The sequence below is a fragment of the Nelusetta ayraudi genome, unplaced genomic scaffold, assembly GCF_046127955.1.
Source record: "Nelusetta ayraudi isolate G7.1 ecotype Tasmania unplaced genomic scaffold, CSIRO-AGI_Nayr_v1 ptg000004l, whole genome shotgun sequence".
NCBI classification, from domain to species: Eukaryota; Metazoa; Chordata; class Actinopteri; order Tetraodontiformes; family Monacanthidae; genus Nelusetta; species Nelusetta ayraudi.
The window spans coordinates 13,014,262-13,031,689 of NW_027466054.1; the positions used below are offsets into that span (position 1 = coordinate 13,014,262).

The following is a 17,428-nucleotide window of genomic DNA, read 5'->3' on the forward strand; positions in this document are numbered from 1 at the left end:
ATCAGTCACAAGTGCAGATATAAACCTGCAGTTGGTGCTAAATGGGACTGAAGAGATTGCTGAAGTCAGAAGAAATCACTTTTTTGACATTTTAAACCAAAAATCTATTCACCGTTGTACCAAGAGGAAATGTTGTGGCTAGAAATGTTTTGTATGTGATGACGTTAAGCGTGACTCGCTATGACCCTAAAGCAGAATTAACATGCTTTATTCATGATAGAAAACAGGAAGGTCTGAGCTGTACTGAGTCAGTGGGTGTGATGAATTCAAAGCAGGAGAACATAGAAAACGTCAAAGGCTCAGGCACACTGACGCACACAGAGGTCCAGCTCCAGCGTTCTGATCATCTGAGCAGGTTCAATTCATTAAATTGTAATGCAATTTTAAAAAGGACACTGGCAGAGACGGACAGGAAGGAGTGCACGGGTGTTCAGCTATGAGCACATTATTACTTTGAAAAGAGGCATTAATGCGAGTGTTCCTGGGCGATTACCATGACAACATCAGCAGCGCAGGCCCTGCAGTCCTTCAGGTTACTGGAAGAGGGATATTGAATTACATCGACGTATGAGTATGACGTAAGTATCTAATACAAAAAGTGCGGACTGGTGTAACAGACTAAATAACCAGCTGCTGATATGTCTCATTAATGGCTAATGCACTTTAAGTAACACAACAGTCCAAAAACATGTAGGCTTTTTTGAGGAAAACTCATTGATCTCTGTTTATCATTTAATTGACAGAAAGTGTTTCTGACATGTTTTTCACTATGTTGATGCACACGCTGGGAGATCCTGTGGAGTTTTGGCATCATGTGCATGTGTGTGCGTGCGTGTGTGTGTGTGTGTGTGTGTGTGTGTGTGTGTGTGTGTGTGTGTGTGTGTGTGTGTGTGTGTGTGTGTGTGTGTGTGTGTGTGCATGCGTGCGCTTGTGCTGGAGGCATTCACCAACCGGATACAAATGACGTGGCAATATTAGCCTCTCTACATGTCAGGCCACTCTGTGGCTACATTAGCACTAAGTGCGTTTCAGTCAGTCATCACATTAGAAATCACCTTTACATTGTTTTGCCCAAGTAATATTTCCAAGTGCAGAGGTCACACATAAAACATTTATACAACAAACAAGCCAGGAGCATCTCAGTATCAAATACTCACTGCATTACAACATCACATCATATACTCTGCTTCTGATCTGCAATATTTATGCTATTATGGAGAAGTCTGGTGCAACAGCTGCACATTTATTCTATTCATTGAGTAGTTTTCTTTTTCTCAAAAACAGCAAAAATATGAATTTACATGGTTATCACGATCACAAAAACAATAGAACACAAATAATTTTTAAAAGTCACATGAGCAAAAATGTATTGACTTTGTAGAATTAGACACAAGACAAACCAATGCAAGAATAATTTACAGCCAGAAAATAAGAGTTTCCATCAGATCTGTTAGATAAGGGTTAAGCTGATGCAATATATAACCTATGTATGTATGTATGTATGTATGTATGTATGTATGTATGTATGTATGCATGGTGTGTGTGTGTGTGTGTGTGTGTAATTTAATTTTTGGAATTTAACGTAATTCATAATTATGTATTTTGCGTCACAGAAACATCAGACATCCAGTAATGACACTTCCTGCCACAAGATGGCTCTGTGTGCCACAACCAATCCATATAAACAACTTTGAAGAGTGATTTCGCTACAGTATCATGGCAGCGTAATGGCGCCAGCTAGTGGTTCATTCTAACGGCATCTCACTGATGCTATTTCCATGTGTTGTTAAGTTTTTCTTTTTCCGTTTGTTTGCTTTCGCTTTCGCTTTTGTTTTCTAAACTCGCGTGTGTTTGGCCCAGATATGTCCCGTTTTTTGGCATCATTATTTTATTATTATTTTGAGCATTCCCAAACTGCATCATGCAATTGTTTTCCTGTAACACACTTGAATTAGTTTCCTTCTGCGTCTTGCCATGGAGCCTGCGTGCTAGTACATCCCTCTTTCTACCACATGTAGGACGGACAAAAGGGCCAACAATGACTATTGGAGCACAAAACTCTTAAGAGTGATCTTGCAAAATGCAATGAGAAAACCATAGATGGTTCTAAACACATGGCTCTTCTCTTATATTTAAGTGGCAATGCCTGGAAGCGAGGCAACTGGGTGTGCACCAATGCAAAGCACTAATGATGTGGACGACAAAAGTGATGAGTCCAGCCTAAATTAACTCTTAGTCAGGTTTGGTCAATCTGGTCCAAGGTTTAAAATGTGATATCCCGAGATGGTGCTTTGCTGTACATCGTCATTAGTATTTTGGTGACACAGGTATGATCTATTTTTTACTTTTGCAAGCCGTGATGTGCTGCAATTCAACATTCTTATCTAAACATATTTCCAACGTCAGTGTTGAACAAAATATACAATTCCACAACAAAGAGGAGTTTTGCATTTATAAAAGTCAGACATTTGTTCACGCTGGACACGTCTTTAAATGAGAAAAATTAGAGGTTAAGAGGCTTTTTGAAATAGAGGCAAAATGTTTTTAAGGATCTTTTACAAAGCGGCTACTTCAGCATTGAGAGATATGACATGACATGACTCGGCTGACCTCCATAGATAAATCTTCGACACCCCAGTTTTAAGTAAGACTTCTATTTCTGTATACCAGATTCATTGAATCAGATTAAAACAATATTTACATCCAAGACATTGTCATAATCACTCCTCTGTATTTGTGAAGAGTGTGACTGAGGGAACTGAGGGAACCCGAAAGCTGTGAGAAGAAGAGGAAAATGTGATAGCTAACCCACGGACGACGACGGCAGGTCCTGGTCACTGTTGACCTCTGACTGGTAACGAGTGATCTCGTCATGTTCACCATTGAGCGCAGTGTATTCCACCGAGCCCTGCAGACAAACAGAGGAGAACGGCCACTAAATACACACAATCCTCGCAGCGTGTCACATAACACAAAGCTGTTAAGATGGCGTCAACAAGGAGAGTCAAGGCATTAAGGGAGACTGAACAGCAGTGTGTTCTTGTGGCCTTTGGTTGCATTAAACCAGGGATGCACCGATACCACTTTTTTTACAGAACGAGTAGAGTACGAGTACTTGCATTTCAGTTTACCAATACCAGTACCGAGTACTTGATAAGACCATTACGCATTATAGAATTACTTTGATTTTTATTTTCTGTTATTTGAACAACATTCATCAACATGTTTTTCTAAAACAGGGCGACTGTCACAAGTTTCACTGCAGTACAAAAACAAAATTAACAAAAAACGTCCGTGTCAGTGTCATCCGTGTCGCGGTATCGGCACGTTTTTTACGAGTGCTAGTCGAGTACTCAACCCGGGCTCGGGTTACATAATCTGGACTGGTATTGGCATCTGTGCTTCCCTACATAAAACTATCTCCTGCGTGAGTTTAGATGAGGCTGCAGTGTAACTTAATCTCAATTTCACCAACTACCCAAGTGCTAATCCCTCATTCCCGCTGAAGCGATAACGTTTCCCAGAGGTTGTTTTGTTTTTCTGTCTTCCTCTTAATCGCTAGATAAACGGATGAAAGAGCAACCCTTTTTATAGAACGTGACGTCACTTCCTAAGGTTATTTGAAATTCCTCTTCCCAGCCAGTCTCGTTACTAACAGCAGCATTAAAGTGCTGTTCGGAGGGGGACAGCGAGCTGGCTGAGATGGGTTTGGGTGTAGTTTGACTGGCCCGCAGTGCTGATCTGAAGCGGTGATAACGGAGGAAGCTACAGCCCAAAAAGCCTTTGTTCTGCTCTGGAAACTTTGACGGCCATTTCCCTCTGTGGCTCAGCATTATCGTCCTGCCAATGATTACACTGACCAGGAGGTGACTCTTATTTTAAAAGAAAACAGTCAAAAGTTACCAACTTTAAGGAAAAAAATAAACAAAAGAAAAAAGGTGAATTTGCTGTAAATCTGTGTAATAGGTGTTCTACTTTATTTTAGTCAGTGAATCATAAAAATGAATTACAATTTTAATGCAGAAACACTTCATAGTCATGCTTTGAGGTAAATGGGAGTGAAATTAAAAAGGTGTGTGTGTGTGTGTGTGTGTGTACACACACACACACACACACACACACACACACATATATGTATATTCATTTGATTTGTGAGTTTTCTTAGGTTATGGATAAACAAGAAAAAGAGAATGCAAGCAGTTATTTAAAAAAAGTGAGGCGAGTGAGAAGAACCTGGGTGGGAACGTGCTGCTGGTCACTCACATAGTTGTCGTGGTCGTCCATATCTAAAGGAAAAAAATAATCATGTGAACACATTTGCGAGCCTCCTGAGTCATCGCAAGTCATCTCACACTGATGACAGTGTTTCCCATGTCGGCTCCCTCAATATTACTTTGTTTCATGTGAGTCATTAGAGGTGCCCCGTCTTACAAGGGCATCACTAGAAATCATTCATCAGGAAACATTAACAGTCTGACTCACTGCTAGATAGACACATCCAAGGTCTGACTGCTGCTCTAATAACAGGAAGTTCTTGGCAACAGGAACGGGATATGGGCACCCTACTCGAGCTGGCCTGAGTGAAACTTACCTTACAAACTGACATACAATGTAGTTTGAACCTCGGGCTGGTTTACACAACACATTTATATTTAATTCCTTACGTTTTCATCAAGGATGTGTTACTGCAAAATATACTAGACACATCCTGCTGTGTGTCAAACCTTTATTTTATTGTTTACTGTGCCAGAGTAAAATAGGACTGGCAGTTACTGCATGCCTTGATATGATAAACTTTAAGAATATATATATTTTTTTTTAATTTTATGTACTTTATTTCTGTCTGCAAAGTCCAGTATCATGTCTGAAAAATATTTTAAAAAGCATAAACCTTAATAGCTGAAACAAATATATAATGCATACGAGGAATTTTCTAATAATGTCCTCAGGTGAGGCTGTGCCCATTTAGGTACTTTTCAGAAGGATTTTTTTTCCTTCTACCCCGCCCACAACGGGAAGTGGGTCTGAACCAAAACTAGAGGCCAAAATGATGTAACTTGTCACCATAGACGGCCTCACCAAAGAGGTGTCGTCATTAAAGATCCTGTGTGTAATATATGGCTTGATGTATGATTTTTTTTTTTATACTTGTAAAAGCTTGATATACTGCCCATAAATATATTAATAACCTAATATAATCGCAGTACAGGACGGTCCTCATACATACAACAAAATATACATAGCAAGACTCTTGCTCCCAGTTAACTGCCATCCTGTATCGCAATTTTTAAGGAAGCCCAGTGTGGACAAATCCAGCTGCCTGACATCGCTTTTCGTAATTAGGGTGACAACTCGCGTCTTCAAATAAACCAATGAAGAAGAAGTTTGATGAGGTATCCAGGTTTTGGTGCATGGCCACCATAGGTCGCTGGAAAACCCAGGAGGGGGAGGGAGAGTGAAAGACGCTGCAATCTAAAATGTAACCACTTGATGCCGCTCTTCATAATTTCCAAATATTACACTTATTTTTAAATGCTAGGATTTAAACTCACCGTGTGGCGAGTTTTGGAGCTCGCTGTACACTGTGTCCGTGCCTTGTCTGCGCGGGACTGTCAACGAAAAAAAGCAGCACATCAGCCGGATTGGACGTCTAATGACAGAGTCAAACAAACACAGACTGTTTGATCTTTGACTAATGTGGAAAATAGGTAGTTAGCATCGTTTTCTGGAAGTGCCAGGCTGGTTGGCGGGACCCAACAGGACAGGACGGGACCATTATCAAAAATCATACAGGCAATTTGGCCAACCCTTCCTGTTTAGAAAGGCTGCAGCGCCTCTGGAGATAGCAGCAGATAGTGCAGCAGCGCAGAGAAGTGTCAATTACTTGTAATTAGGGCCCCTCCCAGGATGTGCTGCTGTGCACCATCAACCATGAAGGAATGTGAGCAAAGCAAATTTTATGAGGACGTCTGTCGTGTGGAAGCAAGTATTGTACATCAGTGTGAAGCGTACATTTTTTTTTTTTTTTTTTTTACTTTTAATCAAAAAGAGTAAGAGGTCGTGGCAGGTGGTAAACAGGCAGACAAAACAAGTCAAAAGCGTGATTACCTCTGCTGGGATCCACTGGCTGAGCGTGCACCACCTCTGTGTACTCCACGTCAGGTTCAGTGGTCACCACGCTGCTCTCCTCGTTGTCCACTGTGTCTGAAAAGAACTCTGCGAGACATGTCCATGCAAACCCTGTATTCTTCTGTTCAAGTCAAAGTTTGACTGTCATGCTAAATTCACCTAACAAAAAATTCACTGTCCTATCAGTGAACTCCATCTATTCCTCAATTCTGCTGCTCGCGCCAGTGTTTTGAATGCATATCCCTCACTGATACCTTCACTATGTTAGTTACGGAACCTAATCCTCACCCTATAACAAGTCAGTTGGTTCAAGTCAATGATTCAGAATATTAAAATTGATCTCCCAGTTCTTCCTTTTAAAAAAAATATATATCTGGTGACCAAAAATAATTTTATTATTCCTGTTTACCCTACATATTTCTTTCAGTATAATTTTTTTTAACTTCTTTTATTATCAGTACATGAACCCGTTGTCAAAATGATTTCATGGAGTAATAGGAAAATAAATTTTACTCACCAGTTTCAGGTGGTCTCTGAGTCCAAACGCTGATCTCAGTGCTGACTGCTGAAAGACACAGACAAAACAGAAGGGATAAACTGATTATGTCAGGCTTTGAACAGATTGTGGACTAATGTGGTGAAGAAAAAAAAATCTTGCCAGATAATATCATCTAAGGTGACAGTGGCAAAGAAAAAGTTGGCATTTTAAATGGAAGAAACCTTGAGCAACTCCCGACTCAGACAAGATTGGGAGGTAATTTATCGAATCCACAGAAAGTATCTACATGGAGTGGCATGAGTGACAACAGAGGAGCAGAAACAAAAATGACAGAAAACAATGAACACAATGCAGCACAATTAGTCAGAGCAGCAGCAAGGACAAAATCATCTTTGTGATATTACAAATGAAACAGATTCTTCTGCAGGTTACTGTCAACACCCTTTGTCAACGGTTGGTTCCAGCAGGAAGTTACACTGTAGTTTACTTGCTGGAGGCTTAATATGCTGTTCTGTGGAGATATATAGACTTATTTTCTTTTAGTTTTTTTTTTTTTTTTAAATACAAGCTATTGTGTGAAGCTGTCCCACCGAGTCTCATATAATTGCCATGGAAAGAAGGCCTCAAAGATTTCACCCTCCAAATGTTATTAAGAGCTTCACTCTCTGGATGAAGGCTAATACAAAACAGAGACAACTGATGTGAGTCTCCATCTAATACAGCTGGTATTTTCTAGAACAAAAAAAACAAACATTTAATCTGTGTCTTACAATGATGTAAGTCCTCTCACAAGGTCATCTTTTAGTAGAAATGATCGAAAGCCAGGTTTGATTTTCGGCTCACTGCCTTCCACATAGCATACATAAATATCTCTCAGCTGCTCTGTACACAATGGATCAGTAATTTGGCAGCAGCTGCACATTAAGTTGTGGCAAAAACAATTTCCCAGTCAGGATTGTAATCTCATGCCGTGCTCCGTCTGGTTTATGTGGTCAATTTCCTCCACCTGCAGCATGAATTCAAACTAACAGAGAATGCGTCCCGCTTTACCCCAGCTCTGTGTCAACATAGGAAGTTTCTTGCGCACTCCATTGTTTCAGCCCCTTGAGGAAGTCAAGGTTTTGCGCTCCTTTTTAGGAACTCAAACTGAGTTACACCAAATCCCAGAAATAACGTGTTGGAGAGCTCTTGCTTGTAGCTCAAATGTTGTAATGTACGCAATGGTGACAACAACTTAGTGCAAAGCAACACACTTCTTCGCAGACTGACTGTAAAGCCACAGAGAGAGTAGAAAACTTACCGAAAGACAGAGAAAAACATGAAAAGGTAGAGACAGCAATCGGCAGGTTACGGGTAAAGTTGAATTTGATAACGCATCCATGTACTAAAGAGCCAGACAGTGTTTGTTGCTGGGTAGTTTAGGGAAAACTTCATTCCTCTGGCAAGCACCAAAGCTCGAGTTCTGAGTTTCAGCTGAAGCAGAAAGAAGATGGCATCCAGAACAAGGGACTAAAAAAAAAATCAACGTCTTTATTCTAAAGTGTCGCTCTTTCCAATCACTTTGTAAGCTTCAACCAAGAATATATACATATATGTCCTACAACAGTGACAAATTCTATGTGCACATTGAATTGTAAACAAACCCATTTTACATACCAGACAAATAGAACACTGATAAAAACAGAAGATATGACAATCAGGGCAGAAGAAAAGACAAGTCAAAAGATCAGATCAGACCTGTGGGTGGCAGTGAGAGGGGAGAGGGAGCATTGGGTTCATTCCAACTGTTCACTGACTCATCAGTGAGTCCGGTCTTTGAATGAACAGTATTGCGATCAAGTCTGTTTGTTTGCTTTTGTTCTGTTGTCTTTGGAAGGCCCCGTTCATTTAAATGCAAGTCCCGGCCATCATGAGTCTCTACACTGCGGCTGGGATACTGTTGCTGCTCCTGTGGCTGATGTCGGAGGGAGGAAGCCCATTGGTCGCTCTCCCCTCTTTGCCGTCTTGAATTCGGGCTGCGCCTGGAAGAAGATGATAACGGGTCACGTGAGCAGTTTGCATGAACTTTCAGCAAGAGCCACTGACTGACTGACTGGCATCACAGTGTGCTGCTAACACTACACACAGTGTGAAGGTTTCACTGCCAACAACGTGTGCATCCAAGAGGAGGGAGAAACACAGTGCATGCATGCAACCAAAGGAGACAGACGGGGGACGGTGGAAGTCCCACCCAGCAGGAAGTGGAGCGGGGGATAAACACTCAGGGGTGTGTTAGAACGTGCGTGGATGAAAGGGGGATTGTTGTTGATGAAAAGATGTCCGTACTAACGGCTGTTAGGGTGACAACCAATGAGGAAGGTTAGTGGTTAAGAGGTGGTGGAGGAGTATAACTGAGCTACCTGAGGCTGCGATCTAAACCCCTGTGTCGCGGGTCAGAGTCACTATCAAAGAGTCATCTGATTTAGGGCTCGGAGGCTTTCTGAGAAATAGTGAAACTAAAGTCAATGTAGGCAGAGTGAGACATCACACCACAATGGATTGAGCTTCATCTAAACAGTACCAGCTCCAAAAGTTCAAAAAGGAACAAATTACAAACTGGTGATTTTGCATGTGGACTTAGTCATCTTTTAAAAAGCTGGAACACAAAGAAAAAGGTTTGCAAATTGTTAAACCCAAGAAGCATTGGCACTTTGTTTCTCAAGTGTTCTTAATAAATGTCAATAATTACAACTTATATGACTTTGATTTGTTTTGCTGTTATAAATAAGATAATAATAACTGCAGCTAAAAATGAATTACCATTATTAGTTTTGGCGGATTCCACCATACCGTTATTATTGTTACTACTACTACCATTATTACTATTCTTCTTGTTATTATTATGATTATTTTAATGGTGATGATGAAGTTATTGTAATAATAATAATAATAATAATAATAATAATAATAAATTATTATTATTATTATTATTATTATTATTATTATTATTATTATTATTATTATTATTATCTTAATTATTTTTTACACTGGGGGCAGGGTTTTAAAACAGTTATGTATGTGGTCCTGCGGATTGCAGCAGACACTCCTGTCACTACACAAGAGTACAACAGTTGCATTCAAAGACACCAAGGAAACAAGTCAACTCACACTGACAATTCAACGACTCTGTCTCTTTTACCTACAACCAGAGAGGAGATGTGAAAAGAAAAGCAGTTGGAAGCAGTGAAGAAATGCTTGGTTTTGTTTTTTGACAAGAGAGGCCCAACTAGCCAGAGGAGTGTCGGTCTCTTTACCTCTCCTGGATTTGAAGTACAGCACAAGCCCCACCACAAGCGCTGACACAGCCAGCCCACACACTCCTCCAATCAAGGCCTTCTTCCACAACGCCATGCGCACTGCAGAGATGCACAGAGTCACACACAAGGACAGACGGTCAGTGGCTATAAAATCTATAAGATGTTCAGTTAAACAAATTAGCTTTCAGCAACGTTCAAAGAGTTGATGTCACCTCCTTGCATGCACAGGAAGTCTTGGGCAGTGACTACCTGTCAAAACTTCGTCCTGTCACCTAACCAAGTTTTTCAGTGGGCCTCTCCTTCACTTTACACATATTTAAAATTAAAATTTAAAATTTAAACCTTAGTGGTTAATTTATAATTTTTTCACCAGCTCTGATGCGTGTGTGAAATTTAGTGTGATTTGGAATATTTTCGATCAAAGCTGATAATAAACAAACAAAAAACAGTGGAAATATAATATCTGCCTCTAAAAATGCTAAAAGTTGTTGTTTGCTCACCCTGGATGTCAACAAAATCACTGTAGACGATGTTATTGGCGGGGTTGACAGCCTCACAGCTGTACCTGCCACTGTGGTTCCTGGACAGGACCGGGATCTGGTAGTCCGTGTTGTTGCTGTAAGAGGTGATGGCATACACTGGATCTTTCTTGTCCGAGCGGTACCACTTAAAGGTGACCGGCGGAGTGCCTTCAACGCTACAGATAATGTAGAGATGATCTCCTTCAGTGATTTCTGCCAAGTCTGGGATGACGATCAGGGTTGGGTTGGAGAGAGGCACTGTGGGGAGGAAAGAGATCAATGATTAGTGGAGATTATTGGAAATTTTCTCTGATCAGCAGCGCTGCATTTTTGTTTGTGAGGTAAATTTGGAGAGCTTTAAGCAAACCTTTGGCTTTGCTTGCTTTACTATGAAGACTGTGGAGGGATGTCTGTTGGCAAATGGCGTAACGTAACGTAACGTAACGTAACGTAACGTAACGTAACGTAACGTAACGTAACGTAACGTAACGTAACGTAACGTAACGTAACGTAACGCAGTGTTTTTCAACCACTGTGCTGTGGCACATTATTGTACCATGAGATAATGTCAGATGTGCCATGGAAAACTATCAAATTTACTTGGATTGGCCTAAAAAACATGTAATAAATTCTAGTCTTGAGTGACTGTGCTTTAAAAGAAGTGTAAACCTATTTTCTTCAAACCCTCCCATGATTTCAGCTTTGTTTGTGTGCATCTAAACGGACTCAGGTTTCACACTGATTGAGTAGAAATAAATGGAGACCATATTATCATTATTAGGCTAAAAAGTGTCCTTTTATAATATTTTTGGTTGGTGGTGTGCCGTGAGATTTTTGTCAATGTAAAAAAATGTGCTCTGGCTCCAAAAATGGTGAAAAAGTACATTACGTTACGATAACGTAACGTAACGTAACAATGTCAAAGTGCTAAACAGAAACATTTACCGGTGACCGCGGCGATGAGCGTCTTGCTGTACTGTGGATTCTTCAGACTGTTTTTGGCCTCACACTTGTAGCTTCTTAAGTCGCTGGCGCTTTCGACAGTGAAGACGGCCTCCTCTGAGGCCAGCCGCACCGTGGTAACCATCAAGGTCGTGTATCCCTTCAACAGGGTGTAGGTGATTGGCAGACTGCCAGTGCGCGACCGACAAAGGATCTTTACAGGCTGACCGAGGATCGCCTGGCCGACCACCGAGATCTCTGGGATGGAGACGGGAACTGGAGAGAGGAGAGGCAGCGAGAGCTAACTGATTGGAGCAAAACAAGCAGCGAAACGTAGCCGTTCATGATTTGTGAAGGCATTCAGTCTTAGGCCAACACTTCAGGTAGAAAAGGCAACAGGAGATCTGCTAACTGTCAAAGTGGTACGTGATGCAGACAAAGTTATGAGAAGTTACAAGACAAACCAACAAACTCACTGACACAACACTTTTCAGGGAAAACAAACACATTTTGAAATTCTTCACTGCAGGTGCAGTGGCACAAAACATCTCGAGGACACAACCTCATATATTTATGGTTTGGGATTGTTGATGCAGGAAGTGATTGTGTTTTAGAATCCTGGAGCCCTCAACCTTTGAAACTGTGGCCTTGATTTAGAAACCACTATGGATCAGTCTCCTCGTTTTAACTTCATGACATACCGTGCTCTCATCCAAAACAATTGCATCTGTAACATTTACTGCACACCCTTTCCTGGTCTTTCCTGGAACGATTAGTTCAGGTAGAACCAGCGAAAGTGTGTCAGCTCAAACACACACACTGGCACTGGGACATTTTTACTTTCATTGTTCAGAAGCAAAAACTTGCATCATACAATTCCAGACAATTTTTGTTCTCTCTTTGTTCACAAGAGGAGCAGTAGGTTGATGCTTTCAATTCAATGCCACTGATATAACGTAATAAGGAGAAGTCCTTAAAAAAAAAAATCCTGTGTCACAAACATGTAATTGAACCAGAAATAAATAGAACATAAATAAAATAGACAGAATAGTTGCAGACACAATATATACACTGCAATAAACAGCATCAGCAGACACAAGAAAGATTTGTTGCAGCAGAAGCTAACTAATGGGATGGTTGCAAAAATGGTTTTGTGCATCCAGTGCAGTAGTTTAAAGTACAGTGAATGCATGAACAGTTAACACGCAAACTTCAGTCTTGGAGGGTTTAGTCAAGGTTTCATTTTTTTTTTAATTTCCTTTTTGTTTTTGTTTTTAGTGATCAATTAAAAATCAAGGAGTCACAGATGTGCCAGAATTATTTGCTTAAACTTTGCTCACAAAGGTAAGGTAAAGGTAAATTGTTTATTTTGATTGTTTGAGACCAAGTTCGAAATTAAGCACTTGGAACAGATTCATCCATCCATCTTCTATACCCACTTCCTCCTGCACCCAGGTTTGCTGGGGTCTGCTGGGGCCTATCCCAGCTGTCAGGGGGCAGAGGCAGGGTTACACCCTTGACAAGTTGCCAGTTTATCGCTGGGCCACACAGAGACAACAACTATTCGCACTCACACAGACAATTTAGAGTTTTAAATTCATGTTTTCACATGCATGTTTTTGGACTGTGGGAGGAACCAGAGAACCCGGAGACAACCCATGCAGGCACAGGGAGAACATGCACACTACACACAGAAAGGCCCGAGATCGAACCCTTGACCTACAGTATTTGCTGGGAGGCGATGGCACTAACCACTGCACAAAATAGTATCCGGTGGTGGATGGATGGATGGATGTGAAAGTACAACATATTGACGTTGTTCAATAACCACAACAAATTTGAAACTGGTGCATCAATTTAAATTAGAAACAGCAACTTTGAGCCAGTTTAAATTATCAGTGTATTATTAGAATAATGCACATATGGTCAGTCTTACCTTTGGGACGCAGAGTGGAGATTTCACTGTATTTGTCGATGCCCTTGTGCTTAGCCACACAGCTGACGTTGAACTCAGATTTAGGAGCCTTGCCATAGAATACCCCGTTACTTTTAGAGTAGAGGAAGTCCTGACGTGGATCCAGACTGTAAATCAGCTGGCTATTGTTGAGTCTCTCAGAGGCATAGCTGTCACTCCTACATGTGAGCGTCATGTCGTCCTTCTGGAAGACTTCAGCTGGAGACATGGTGAGAGTGGGCGCTGAGAACAGCTCTGTGGACAGATTTGGAAGCATAGGAAATCATCAACAGGAGTGGTGTCATTGGTCACGTATTAATTCCTAATAATCAGTCGCAACGGCAACAAGATCAGACATGGAATGAAACATTTCCTTCAATGAAATCATTTCCTAAGGTGAAAAAGTGAAGCAAAGAACAAGCTCCTCGTCCTTCACTATACAGGTCCCACCACTGACAGGTCCGACCCTAGACCTGTTTGGCACAGCATTTAGTGTTGGGATTTTGGGGTTTGATTGCCCACTACAGCACTACACTGCTGCTCACCGCACCCTCAACTAACTCGAGGTAGGAATTGAATATTGATTTAATCGTTAAACTGAATAGTGAAGGATACTTTTGTATGTAGTTGTTGATCAGCAAGCTAATTTCAGTGAACACAATACACATCTGATAATACATCAAATCTGACGTGATTAGTAAAAGTTTCCTTTTACAATGATAAAGACAAAGCACAGCAACTCACCGGCCACTGAAATATTCTTTGAGGTTGTTTTCACCACACGTTTCACAATCACTTCACACTCAAAATCTGCTGAGTCCTTGTCCAGCACCAGGAGGCTGTGGTTGACCTTGAGTAATCCCTTACTGAGAAGCTTGGTGCCCTGCTTCAGTAACACATTGGCATGGCTCGTGCTGGGCAGAGAGGTGTTGATGCTGCATGTGAGGAAAAGTTGGTCTCCTTCATAGATCTTTTGTGGGCCGGTAATCTCCAAAACTGGTGCGATGGCCAGCTCTAAGTAGATGAAAGTAATAAAAGACAATATTATTATTTTAAATGTCCTCCATCCTTTAAAAACTTACAGTTCTAAAAAAACACTTGTACCTTTGACTGAAACAGTGACAGTGTTGCTGTTGCCTGACCCATAAGAGTCCGTGTCTACAAGGACTTTGTAGGAACAGTGAAATGTGTGGGTGCCACTGCTGGCAACGCGATGGTTCAGCACTGCCTTGGTGGAGTCGATAGTCCCAGCCCACATTAATTTGGAATCCTTGTAAAAGTAGAATTTTGATGGCTGCTCAGGTGCCACACAAGTGAGTGTTATCTCCTCTCCTTCGGTGGTTTCAACAGGGTTGAGGTGGAGAACTGGAGCATCTGGAGACAAAGTCAGTTAGATGGGAGTGAGACAGCACCACCCTTGGTGGACAAATATGACAGCTATAGCCACTTTCAAATTCAAAGTACAATTTATGAATTCTTATTTTCTAGCTTGGAAATTAAGTCACATAAAAGTAACATTCATTTGCGATAATGTTTTTTTTTAAGCGCAGGGGTTTTTTCATTTTTACGTCTGTGTTTTATTCACACATATCACATGATTTATTAAAAGCTATTTGAAAGAGAAAACATCTATTTAAAAATATTCTTCTCATCATTTCTCCAGACCAGATTCCCTGTGTGTCAATTTGTGCAAGTTTTTTTTTCTCAGACTAAGCACTGAGTCAAAGTGCAATCATTTTTTCAGTTTCAGTTCAGCACAAAATGCAGGTGTACTTCACGAAGAAGAATTTGGTACATTATGTAATGACACTCATAGCTGTGACTTTGCTAAAGTCACAAGTACCAAGAACAACCATGAGAGTCATTGTGGGAGCTCATAGTCAGGACCTGCAGTAGCAGTAGTAGCCTCATTATTTTCCAGCCTGAACTGTGTCCTTGCTGGTGATTACACTCACATGAACTTTCAGTCCTCAACAGGTCACACAGCATCCATGATTGCAAACACACCTGTCACCGTGAGTGTATGGACTTTGCTGGTCTCCTCTTCGTCCTTAAATTTAACGCTACAGGTGTAGTGCCCTGAGTTGGCCAGTTTGAGGTTTGTCAGCGGGCACAGCAGGGCATTGGAGCCGCTCATGGTCTGGGTGCAAACCACATTTTGGTCCTTGAGGATGGCGAACTCAACCGCCTCTGGCTCATCAAGCACAGCCTGACAGCATAGGGTCACATTGGCGCCCCTGGCAACCTCATTGCTGGGTTCAATGTACAGAGTGACCTTTCTTATTACGATACCTAGGGACGAAACAAAGTGCAAAATATTTAGATTTCATCAATAACACAATTTTATCTAAAAGCTAAGGAGTAAAAAAAAACCACACAAACAATTCTAAAAAAAAATAAAGGTACAATGTGTTCTGGGATTTAGTGACACCTACTGGAGAGGCTGTAGACTACAAACATTTAAATTTCCATCCTGTAAGGATCTGAAATAACTTTGAGTCTGCAAATAAATAAATAAATAAATAAATAAATAAATAAATAATAATAATAATAATAATAATAATAATAATAATAATGATAATAATAATAATAATAATAATAATAATAATTAATAAAAATCTTTTTTTTTTCGAAGACAGTGCTGTTTTTTCCTGTCCTGGAGGCCTGATAGAATCACCTGCCCAAAAAACTGATTTCTTTTTTCAAGCACATTTTTTTCTGTTCATTATGTTCTTTCAGAACATTTATTTGTTTTTATTCTCCAAAATTGTTTGTCTTCTTTTACCTTATAATTAATCATATTTAATTCAATCTCATTTATTTGTTTGTTCTTAATTTCTGCTTGTGTTCTTCAAAGCTTTTAAACATTTTTTTTTTAAACAAAATGGAACACTGTTAGTTACATTAATCATAAACCATAAAAAATTTCTCTATCAATGTATATATATATATATATATATATACATATACATATATATATATATATATATATGTATATATATATATATATATATATATATATATATATACATATATGTATATATATACACACACACACACACACACACACACACACACACACAGACCAACAACGAATAAGACTCCACTTACTTTGCTGTGCAGCGGCAATGCTCTCTGCATGGACATCTTGTAGAAGTAGAAAGAACAGCAGCAAGTTAATCACACATTTTTCAAGTGCATTCCCAAGAACAAATCCAAATTCTGAGCAGTCGGCATTCTTACAGCTGAACAGGAGCATGGTGGTGGTGAGAACCAATAAGATGGCCATCGTCACTGAGGAACAAGCAGCACCGTTGGAGGTAAGCAGGGCTGTGACTGTGGTGGCTGGTGGGCGTTGTGTTTTGGGGGACAGATCGGGTGGTGGGTGGTTGGTTGGGTGAGGACGTCAACAAGGTTCTCCCATCGATGCAGTCAGTGGTCAGCCAGTAACGCACGCCACTGATCAACCCGTGCAGCCGTTGGCTTGGATTAATTTTCCAGGAAGTGACTGTTGTTTCCTCAGGATGTTCATGCTGCTCACTGCTGTGGAATGTTCTCCTCTGGCCACCGTCATGGGTGTGTGTGTGTGAGAGAAACATCGCGGTCACAAGGGTGGCAAAAGAGCAAAAGTCCCACTAATTGTCACATCCCGAAGGATGCCGTAGTCGATCCCTGGCTGGTCGGTAGAGAACATTAAGACAGAAACACAAAAGTTTGCACAGCAAAAGGTTGTGTGAGTGAAGATAAAAGTGAAAATAAAAGTTCAGCTGAGCCAGCAGTGAACTAGTAATCTGTTTTCACCAACATGAATGTCTGTCTTGCACCTGGATTAATTTCCGCTGGCTCAAACACCTCCAGCCGCTGCAGTCGTTTCAGGCCTCAGGGTCAGTGGCAGAGCCAGGCCTGGGGGCGGGGCTACACGATCATCCCCTACCCCGCCACCACCATGCCCCTCCCCACCACGATACATTTTGAGACGATAGATGGGATTCTATTTTAAATGTTTCATGTGAAAATAACAAAAGTATGACCCACTACTAGAAGGGTACTCGGCGAGCCTTGTGCTCTGAAAACTCGTCCACAATCT

At 40.8% G+C, this 17,428-nt stretch overlaps 1 protein-coding gene and 1 long non-coding RNA gene across 10 annotated transcripts; one reads left to right on the plus strand and one right to left on the minus strand.

Annotated features, from left to right (window-relative positions):
* The first annotated feature begins 226 nt into the window (after window positions 1-226).
* Window positions 227-5,118, plus strand: LOC142894972 (uncharacterized). The gene is made up of 2 exons (XR_012928149.1): window positions 227-2,644; window positions 2,745-5,118. It is a non-coding gene; the product is annotated as an uncharacterized LOC142894972 (long non-coding RNA).
* On the minus strand, window positions 2,439-16,844 carry pecam1b (platelet and endothelial cell adhesion molecule 1b). 9 transcript variants are annotated; one of them, XM_076035676.1, is made up of 14 exons: window positions 16,585-16,844; window positions 16,453-16,488; window positions 15,349-15,633; window positions 14,446-14,715; window positions 14,086-14,355; window positions 13,324-13,596; window positions 11,391-11,663; window positions 10,425-10,703; window positions 9,922-10,023; window positions 6,647-6,691; window positions 6,109-6,216; window positions 5,553-5,609; window positions 4,234-4,286; window positions 2,439-2,908 (listed from the first exon to the last, which is right to left on the minus strand). In XM_076035676.1, exons 1-14 carry the CDS (start codon window positions 16,628-16,630, stop codon window positions 2,804-2,806), a joined length of 2,202 nt encoding a protein of 733 aa, XP_075891791.1. In that variant the 5' UTR covers window positions 16,631-16,844; the 3' UTR covers window positions 2,439-2,803. The 9 variants fall into 9 exon arrangements, with proteins under 9 accessions (XP_075891791.1, XP_075891792.1, XP_075891790.1 ...); XM_076035677.1 differs by having other exon boundaries at window positions 4,264-4,286; window positions 6,647-6,694; window positions 16,585-16,842; XM_076035675.1 differs by having other exon boundaries at window positions 6,647-6,694; window positions 16,585-16,842.
* Window positions 16,845-17,428: the final 584 nt, after the last annotated feature.